This window comes from Lolium perenne, chromosome 7 (genome assembly GCF_019359855.2).
Source record: "Lolium perenne isolate Kyuss_39 chromosome 7, Kyuss_2.0, whole genome shotgun sequence".
Taxonomy (NCBI): Eukaryota; Viridiplantae; Streptophyta; class Magnoliopsida; order Poales; family Poaceae; genus Lolium; species Lolium perenne.
The window spans coordinates 203,038,914-203,049,527 of record NC_067250.2 but is presented as its reverse complement, the minus strand read 5'-3'; the positions used below and the strand labels follow the sequence as shown (position 1 = coordinate 203,049,527).

Here is a 10,614-nt window from a genome sequence, read left to right as displayed (position 1 = left end):
ACGTCGTTTCCTATGTTCGGATCATGCAAACGGTCGAAGGCCTCGAAGCCCAAGCTGTTTATTCTTTGCTCCATTGTTGTTTGAATCCTCCAAGCTGATCTTTCAACACATTATACGTATCATTTCAGCCTTATTAATTTGACGCAAGGCTATGAACTCTTTTTTTTCTTAAAAAAAGGACCACCCGTATGGTGCGGCTCCAACTTTTTAGCCTGCAATTTTTCCTACATTTGGTACTCATCCACATATGACCTATCCCTCTCCACCTATATAGCCAGAGAGAAACATAACAATGATAATAAAGAGACGTGTCGCCTATTTTCCTATGTCAATTTACTTTTCTGCATATACTATTGATTCACACGTCTAGTTCAACTATGCTCTCGTTAATGAGTACCAAACATTAATTGGTGGTAAATGGAAAAGTTTTTCACAAGAACGGAGAGAGTGTAATAGATTTCAGAAAACTCGACGTATTTAAACCAGCCAAACTTGTTATCGTGTACCGAGGTGGGACTATTGAGCGCTGATGCAGCCTTTGATGGAACGGACTTCAGGAGACTTGCGGCCCATGGATGCAGACCATGTCCACCAACACAGCAACCGTGTCCCAAGCGAAATCGGGAACAGTTCGCAGCACGACGGACCGGTGAACCCCCAGTCGTACCGATCTGTACGATCAAATACGGAGCCAATCCTTCACTTAAGCGGTGGCAAACCTGTAATAATTTCTACCTCAGACTAATGATAGAGGAGTAAAATGGTCCAAAAATGTATCATCGTATTGTGCTTTCCAAAGAGCAACTCTTTTCAAAATCTCGAAACAAAAGGTGTTGTGTTGGAATCCCATTCTAAGTATTCTGTCCAACTCTTTGATCTTAAACTTAAGAATGTTGGTTTTAAGAACGAGTGATTTCCCTTCTCCGACCCTTACTGCCCCGAGAGCGAACGGCTAATGTGTTCCACTTATTGAATATGATCTATGGTCGGTCCGTGACCCATGGACGCGGAAGGCGTCCTTGGGGTGATCTCGTAGTTTCTACGGATTAGCTAGTTGGCGAGGCAATAGCTTACCAAGGCGATGATCAGTAGCTGGTTCGAGAGGATGATCAACCACACTAGGACTGAGACACGGCCCAGACTCCTACGGGAGGCAACGGTGGGGAGTTTTCCGCAATAGGTGAAAGCCTGACGGAGCAATGTCGCGTGGAGGTGGAAGGCCTATGGGTCGTCAACTCTTTTCTCGATCAAATACGGAGCGAATCCTTCACTTAAGAGGTGGCAAACCTATAATAATTTCTACCGCAGACTAATGATAGAGGGGTAAAACGGTCCAAAAAATGTTATTGACGAAACTTTTTGACAAAAACCTTAGCTTTTTGTCCGAAAATTTAGTTAATTTCTAATACAGTATGGCCATCTCTCTTCAGCTAGCATATCCCAAGTGTAAAAAAGAGAGGAGAAGTGCATGACGTACAAATCAACCCTGTACCAGCTACCATCTGGTTTTTGAAGTCTGATCGAACACCCTCACTCACAATTCCACACTAGCACTTAATGCAGTGGATTTCATCTGATCTGAAGCTCAACCAAACAATTTACAGACCGTTCGATGACCTCATCCGACGGCCGTCATAAACCCAGCCGTATCTAACTTTAATTAACTCCCTGATCCTCTTGCTACGCTAGCTAGCTACAGCTATAGTTGCGAGCATGGACCAGTACTACCCTGATAGCTAGATATGAACATGACATGACCCGGTAACTACCACTCGCGACCATTGTACGTTATTGTCATTAAGCGCTCCAGCTCCACTCGAGGACGTTATATTCAGCTCGATCTAGCTAATCCAGTTGGTTGCATATATGGGTGTATATATAAGCTAATCCAGGGTAAGCTCCTAGCCATAGCTATTGCGTGTTATAATTCTGCTTCCTCTTCCAGTCAATCAGTCGATCGGGTTCCATGGAGATTAGGAGACATGCTCTGGTGATCGCCGTGGCGGTGGCGGTGATCGCCTCTTTTGCTCGGGTGGCAGCGGCGGCGACGAGCTACACGGTCGGGGCTCCGGACGGGCTGTGGGACATGCAAACCGACTACGCCGAATGGGTTGCCGCCAGGACGTTCCACCCTGGCGACAACATCAGTAAGCTATACTATACGAGACTTTAGAACGAATGTGCAGCGGTGACTAGTAAAATTAGCCGTGTGCTGCAGCGTTCACGTACTCGCGGGAGCTGCACGACGTGGTGGAGGTGGGCAAGGCCGGATACGACGCCTGCTCCAGCGCCAACAACGTCTCCGCCTTCCGCTCCGGCAACGACGTCATTTCCCTCACCGCCGTCGGCACGCGCTACTTTCTCTGCGGCCTCACTGGCCACTGCGACAGCGGCATGAAGATCAGGATCGACGTCGCCGCCACGACCGCTGGTCCCACGGCCGCGCCGCCGCCGACTACGTCCGCCGCAGGGAACACCGTCGCTGGAGCTGGGCGTGGGGCGCTCCTCGTGGCGCAGGCTCTCGTTGGCAGCATGGCCTTCTGGTGACGTGTCCTCTAGTGAGCTCATCTGTATTGCTGCCTCTGATTTTTTTTTTCAGTTCTTGTTTTACCGTGCATTGTGAACTCGGATGATGAAATTTGTTGTTGGGCACCATGGTAGGTACACCATGGATCCCCATTTTTGTGTCGGGATTCCTACCATCCTATGTAAAACTTTCGCTTTTTCTTTTTCTTTCGTTCTTTCAAATGAAAAAAATATGTAAACTTAAAATTTGGATCAGTAAAACAGAAGAACTAATGTGCTTAATTTTCTTTCCAGATTTTTTTACTTAGCAAATTTTCTCATTTTGATAGCACAGCATTTTAGCGCACTGTTATGTGGCTGCTAGGGTTTGGGAGGGAGAGAGAGGGCTGCGAGGGCGCGAGAAGGCCGGCCGGGGGTATTGCCCACGGCCGGTGGCAAGAGGGAAGGGATTTCCTTCTTAATTCTTGCTTGAATAGATTGATACATCTCCTCTCCATATATAGAGAGGTTTACTTGACTCCCAAGCAAGACTTACTTGACCCCTAAGCAAACCCTAAGACTAACGGGCCCAGGCCCATTACGTACTCTAACACTACACCCCACCTGGACATGCAGCTCGTCCTCGAGCTGCAAGCTAGCGATGATTCGACCGCACAGAAACCAAACGCCTAAAAATAAGCCTTTTACATCTCGGCCTATTGTGTTGATCTGAAATAAGCTAACCCGAATGAGACTTGGACTCTTTATTTTGGACTCCGGACGATAAGGCGAGAATCCTCCGCGCGCAGCACTTGTGCGTTTGCAGCCCCCTGGATCCCAAGGACACCATCGGAACCAAGGGAGCCCTCGCGGCGGCCGGCGGCGGAATGCAGTGGTGCTACGCGGTGCGCTCCTGTCGGTGAAACCATGTCGTCCACCCGCTAGCTGACTGGCGATGTCGCAGACTTGGAGGTCACTGCCCGCGGAAAAAACAACATGCCCGCCGCCCGTGGGGAAACCGCATACCCAAGATCCCCCACGCAGTGGGCGAGATCGAGGTCCGGTGCGCCGCGAGGCGCAACTTGGAGGAACTGCAGCTGCAAACCACGCATCTCCCGCACATGCCGACGCGCTAGGAGACCGCGCGCAACAGCCTGCAGCCTCACTGCCGCCGACACGTGGTGGGTAGCGAGCCAAGCCGGAAGCGGTGACGGAGACGGCTGAAACTTGATCTGTTGGATGGGATTGTCCTGTGACGGTGGTAGTGCTTCTGAGAACGAGGTCGTCGCAATCCCGTCGTAGGGCATCCCATGCTGGAACGTGATGACCGGCGCCATGGTCGCGGCCGAGGGCAGCAGCCATGCGGGGGTCGGCGCCGGTGCCGTGACCATGGAGGGCTCCCACTGGAACGGCGCACCGTCGGGACCGGCGAAGCGGGCGGACCCGTCGTACTGTTGGGGTGGCGACTGGATGTGCGGCGGTGCCCCGGCCGCCGTATGGATCGGCCTGGACATGGACAGCGGCAGCGGCGGCTGCAACAGCCTGGTGTCGAGTGGCGGCGACGACAGCAACAACCTGGTGTCGAGTGGCGGCGATGACAGAAGCAGCATTGGCTGCCACGGCCCGGCGATCGCGGCGGAGGCTGCCTGGTGCGGCGGCAGCCACGCCGACCCGTAGGCGGCGACTGATGGCGCGGCCCTCGGCGGTTCGTATGGATCGTCCAGGAAGAGGCAGATCTCGTGGACGGCGGTGGTGAGATCGCGGATTGCTCCGGCGATCTCCTCCGGGGTGAGGGCGACTGGAAGCGGCAGCGACGAGGTGAACATGATCGAGCCTGAGCAATCTGATACCAGATGTTATGGTTGCTAGGGTTTGAGCGGGGAAGAGAGAGGGCTGCGAGGGCGCGAGAAGGCCGGCCGGGGGTATTGCCCACGGCCGGTGGCAAGAGGGAAGGTTCTTAATTCTTGCTTGAATAGATTGATACATCTCCTTTTCATATATAGAGAGGTTTACTTGACTCCCAAGCAAGGTTTACTTGACCCCTAAGCAAACCCTAAGACTAACGGGCCCAGGCCCATTACGTACTCTAACACGCACAGTATCAAAAGAGTTACAAGTTTTACCATGATTGGGGAATTTAGGAACCGTCCAACCAAAAGAATCTAACGGTGGATAAATTAGTAGTACTGGAAAGGATTAGGGAAAAAGTACTGCAAAGTACTTGGAAGTACTGATTTATTTTTTCAGTTAAAAGGGCAGATAAGTCATTTTTGAGTCCAATGGCCCCACATGTTCATCTCAATCTATGCGATTCTCTTCCCCACCTGAACTTCCCCGTGAGTTCTTGACCATGATGAATGAGCACCTAATGCTTTAGAAGATACAATCATACAAGGCCAGCCAGCCTGAAGTCTGAAGAATACCAATTCAGTTTTCACAAGAAAAGACTGATGTCATTTCAAAAAACTTTCCTAAGCTAAAATTTAACTTTCTACTTTACAACAATAACAACACTTGGTTAATTACTGAGACAAAAAAAATACTGCTGCAAGCACTCTTTTGTTTTCTGGAGGTTCATTGGCTTAGATATTAAAGAATCCATGCCTGCAGCAAACCACCCATCAGCGATCTCTGAAAATGAATTTTCTGTCATATGCAATGCGCGGAGGTGGTGGTGGAGTGCAGCCGTGCAGGGACGACGCCGCCGCAGGGGTTCGGAGTGTGAGATCCCGAGCGGTTTGGGTGCCGTGCACCTGCCGAGAGGTGCATAAATCTTGGGCGGTTCCTGGAGGACGCAGGCGAGTCTGGCGACCTGCTAGGAGAGGCGGCCGAGGTGCAGAAATGGAGTGCATAGGGGGAGATCTGATTCGGCGACGCGTCCGGCGTCATCTATTTGCGCCGGTATTAGAGTAGGCACCGGCGGCACGGCAAGGGGGCAGCGTGTCCGGCGAGGGTATCAGATCGTGGTCGCCAAGTGGTGGTCGCTACTCGCGAACGAGGCTTTACATACTCGAAAATTGGGCAAAAACTAACAACACACTGGACACCCCGGCCAACCTGGCTACCCACACAGAGCACACATGCCATCGAGAAGAAAAGCCATCGATGAGGATGTCATCGAGCGTCATCGTCGTCACTCCTCCACGAGCCAGCGATTCCGACTTCACCTTAGACGACCGCCACCAAGACCCTCGCCGCGAACGATAATGGAGCCAATGTGAGCCTATGCCAAACAGTCGACCCCCAAACACGTCGAGGAGGAGGCAGCTCCAACTTCAACCGTGACGTTCATAGGAGAAACTTGCACACCTTGCACCGACGCAAGCATCAATCAAGTGGCATCGTTGCCACAAGTCGCCTCGCAGCTCCGACTTTACCATCATGGCAGGGGTGACGAAGGACATGCCGCAACTCCGATCCGCTCACCATTGTCATCGTTGCCATGCAGCCCACGACGCCAACACCAACCATCTTCCACGGGTCCCTCCGACCAAAGCAGCTCCAAATCGATGCCCTCAAGAGGGAAGACGACACAAGAGCGCCGCCATCGACCGATCACGGCGGATCTAGGGATTACCCCGGAGCTTTTCCAGACAGGATGACAAAATATCACCTCGGCGAAGCCTTCAAGAAGGAAGCGGCGCCCGAAGCCGTCGCCATCGCCGGCCTCGGCCAGCTGCCGGCCGGCCAGCCACCGAGGACAAGGCATTAGCCCGGAGCATATCACGCCATCCTGCTTCATGCTTCTGGCCAGACCACCTTCCTTTCCTCAACCACCATCACCACCACGGTCGCCACACCCGTCCCAGCCCTGGACTGCACCGCCGGCCGACCTCCGGGCGCCGGCAGAAGACCACTACCACGAGCTCCTACGCGCCACTCCAACACGCCCCTGGGAGGGCCGCCACTGGCCATGGCCACCGCCCTGGCCCACGAACGTCGGCGAGCTCCAGCCGCTACAGGTCTGGGTGGAAAAACGCCCAGCAACTCCCCGCAGCCCCGCCCTGAGCTCGACCTCCGCCCGCGCCACCACGCCGGAGAAGCCGGCGAGCAGCCGCCGCCACCACCTTGAGCCGCTGCGTGGCCCCTCGCGGCCCAGATCGGGCCCGGATGGCCCGCTCCGCCCGCCGGCTCCACCAGCTGTGCCACGGCCGCGCGCTGCAGCCCGCCGCGCCCAGCCGCAGAGGCCGCCTCCTGCGCCGCGCTGTGCCGTCCAAACGACCGCCGCGACGAACGCCCCCGCCACCATCTGTCCGGGGCCGCCGCCCCGGCGTCCGAGCTCCGCCGCACGCTGCGACCGGAGGACCCCCGCCGCCCTTTGGGAACGGGGCCTGCCGCCACCGCGGCAAGGGCCGGCGGCAGCGGCGGCAGGGAGGAGGGGCAGAGAGGCTGTTGGTGGCGGCGCTAGGGTTTCCCCGTGTCGCCAGAGGAGGGCGACGCGGGGTCTTGTTGAGCACTTTCTTTTGCTCCACACGAAAAAGGAAACTCTTAAATAGAAGTATAACTTTTAAATATTCCAAAAACTAGGAGAACTAATGCTCGCGTGCACCAAATCTGCTCCTGAGTTCTTTCTTGGCAGAAAGTTATCACAAGTGTACGAAGGACACCAAATTAAACCCCGAAGAAAAAAAGTTAGGCTAGCTCTATCTGGTAGCAACAAGTCCATTTGTTTGACTCTGTATCAGGAGTACCCTGATCGATGCACCGTATCGACTAACAGATCCGAATTGACCTGCCAACGACCCATGAAAGGATCGCTAGCTTTTGCTAAAGGTGGCACCATTTAATGTCCATCACATTCACGAAGGGTTCAAAATCATGATCAAATTCATTTTCAGTTACCCAAATACTTCACTAGGGGTTCTCAAAAAAAAAAAAAAAAACTTCACTAGGGAGCTGCCCTATTTCGACAAATCGAGCATGCACTGTTCTCAGCCGATCCCGCACGAACAGTCCTGATGTGTCGCAGCAGGGTTGTCTTCAACCTCCAGAACCCATCAGACTCGGCAGAGCTGGCTATGTCATAGTACTTCACTAGGAAGAGCTCATCTGTATTGCTGCCTCTGATTTTTTTTTTCAGTTCTTTGTTTTACCGTGCATTGTGAACTCGGATGATGAAATTTGTTGTTGGGCACCATGGTAGGTACACCAGGGATCCCCATTTTTGTGTCGGGATTCCTATCATCCTATGTAAAACTTTCTCTTTTTTCTTTCATTATTTCAAATGAAAAAATATGTAAACTTTAAAACTTTGGAACAACAAAACAAAACTTAAGAACTACTGTGCTAATTTTTTTTCTTCCAAAATTTTGACTTAGCAAATTTTCTCGTTCTGAACTTTTGATAACACTGCATTTAAGCGCACACTATCAAAAGAGTAAAGGCACACGACAGCTTGAAAGCTAGACAACTCACCTTGTTGAACAAAACATTTGACTCCGTATTGGCACTCTGGCAGCGGGTTGAGGTTGATCACGACTTGATTGTAGTACTTACTTGTGCTGAAATTTTTTTTCTCAAGATTTTACGAAAACTGTCTTTGGAACATGAGCACCACAATGCTCTCGGTTTTTGAAAAACATATTTGTGGGATTTTTAAGAATCTGAAATTAAATAAATGGATACATATACACATTTTAAAGGTACGGTAGAAACTTAAGAGGAAAATATGTTGTACTTTAAGCTATACAAACTAATATAAATTTCTGACAAGACTTTGAGTTTTCTATCCCTTCATACAACCATAAACTTTTTTTCGTAGCTCAAATACGATACAATTTCTACCAAAACTTCATATGAATATTCAGGACACATGTATATTTGTATCATAAACTTTATGAATTTTTAAATAGAAGTACAACTTTTAAATATTTCAAAAACTAGGAGCACTAATGCTCGGGTGCACCAAAATCTGCTGTCGAGTTCTTTCTTGGCAGAAAATTATCACAAGTATCTGAAGGACACCAAATTAAACCCCGGAGAAAAAAAAATAGGCTAGCTCTATCTGGTAGCAACGGTTTTGCCTCCTGCGGCTAGTTTTGCCCATATAAAGGAAACTCCAATTTCGTGAAAACTTACCTTTGCCATTCCTATTGATCCATATTTTCTTTGACAACCTAGATTGCGAAAACCTAGATCTTTAATCGGGCGACGACAACGCTTGTGCATTGTTTCCTTCTTGGAGGCGCCGCTTTGAAGAAGTTGGACTTTTGGTGCTGTCTTGGTGGTGTTAGTGCTGCTGTTTCGAGGATTAAACCACCGTAGTGGGACTTTTTTCTGTAATTCTGTTTTTTTGATGTGTGTATCCGTAATGTCGCTCAATGAGTTGTTGCAGAGGTGGGTGGGTAATTGGTATATTTGATATTAATATGTGCTCTTTTTCGGAAAAAAAGATTCTCTTTGACAAAGGTCTCAAGAACTCCATGAAATTCTCCACCTAAAATCTTAGTTCCCTTGTGATTCGTCCAACAATTTTGATAGTTGATCCGTGCATCTCGAAGTTCATCCTCTCTCATTCGACCTTACACTTTTCTATTTGAGCCATTGTATCATGTAACACCCCGACCACCCCCCGGCCGGGCCTGTTACCCCTGGCAGCTCTCTAGGATCTCTAGACTAGCCCCACAGACCAACACATGTCTTTCCTACGCACTTTGTCCTCACTCATGCGCACCCGGGAACTACTTCCCGGTCGGTCACCCATCCTCAAATTACTCCGTGCCAAGCACGCTTAACCTCGGAGTTCTTTGCTGACGAGCTTCCGGAAAAGAAGTTGCAACTTGTTGTATGAGTATCCTATCAATCCTATGAAGCCATGGGCCAGGATATCACATATCAAGTTTTCGTTTTCGATCTTGTTATTGTTGGAGGTTGAGGACTTCTAGGCGTAGCAGTTGCTGGGAGCGATCAACTTGTGATCGAGCCGGAAATTTGTACAGGATCGAAGGCATCCCTAAGGTCTTCACATAGTGGAAATGAGTCCTACTTGGTGGAAGGAGCTCACGGAGAAGAAGGTGAGACTTCATGGCGTTCGTTATCCTTCGTGGTAACCACATCTCTCCAACGACGACTAGCTTCCCCTCAAGGAAGTGAACATCGCGTCTCCGCGTGATTTGGTTATTTCTTTCTACTTATTTAATTTGTGATAGCCTTCGAGCTTGCGGTTCTTGATATATGTAGTTTCCATATAGGGTGTTCCACTTAGTTTGCATTAGGCCACTTTATTTATCCGCATAGCCTAAAATTGCAAACAAGTCAAGGAAAATTTTGTAGAACCTACTCAACCCCCCCTCTAGGTTACCGACACTGAGCTTTCAAATACAATGAAAAACAGATTGTGTGCACCACAAGAATACATGGCTAGCTCTTTCAAAGAAAGAAATAAACATGGCTTGGTCTAGGGCTTAGATGCTATTGAACCATGCTCTATATATTTATTTTCAAAATTAGCTCAAGTAACTAATATAATGTTTATCTCTCTAAGAAAAAAATGATGCCTTCAGAGTTGCAAGGGCCACTGTGCTAGTTCTTTAAAAACCAGAGTAGCAGGTTGCGTCAATAATGTGATGTGTGACATGATGATCGAGGTTGAAGTCGGTATGAGATGTCCGCTTTTTGGACCCATAGTTTTGAGGCCAATGGTGGTATGAATCCCCCTCCAACTTCAGATCAGGTTTCCTCTGACTCGGCAGGTGCTACACATAACGTCTTCTGCAGAGACGTCAACCCAGACGTGGCTGGCATGTGCTACACACGGCATGTCATGCATGTCCCTAGCAGGTTTTGCGCACTACGGTCTGTTCCAGAGCCATCAAGTCAGGACTAGTGTGGCAATGACTGGAACTCTGACAGTATGAGACATCACTGACTTTCGGTATCCCTTCCAGCATGATCTGGCTAGCTAGGCATCGTTAGCCAATCAAGTAGTAATGGTAAAGGCAGCTTCCACTAGTAGGGAAATGCTTATAGGTGAAGTTTAGTTCTTTGGCGCACTATTAAAAATGCGCCACAGAAAGTTATTTTGTGGGGCACCAGGCAAGGTGCGTCACAGAAATAGCTTAATTTTGTGGCGCACCAGGGTACCATGCGCCACAAAAACTTGGCGTATCC

At 50.0% G+C, this 10,614-nt stretch overlaps 1 protein-coding gene across 1 annotated transcript; it reads left to right on the top strand.

Annotated features, from left to right (window-relative positions):
* The first annotated feature begins 1,854 nt into the window (after positions 1–1,854).
* Positions 1,855–2,808, top strand: LOC127312396 (mavicyanin). The gene is made up of 2 exons (XM_051342923.2): positions 1,855–2,147; positions 2,219–2,808. Exons 1-2 carry the CDS (start codon positions 1,967–1,969, stop codon positions 2,545–2,547), a joined length of 510 nt encoding a protein of 169 aa, XP_051198883.1. The 5' UTR covers positions 1,855–1,966; the 3' UTR covers positions 2,548–2,808.
* Positions 2,809–10,614: the final 7,806 nt, after the last annotated feature.

Bases quoted from the DNA above. Each gene is read 5' to 3' on its own strand.
- LOC127312396 (XM_051342923.2), top strand. From the start codon at position 1,967: ATGGAGATTAGGAGACATGCTCTGGTGATCGCCGTGGCGGTGGCGGTG. The intron at 2,148-2,218 runs GTAAGCTATACT...CGTGTGCTGCAG, and splicing joins CCACCCTGGCGACAACATCA to CGTTCACGTACTCGCGGGAG.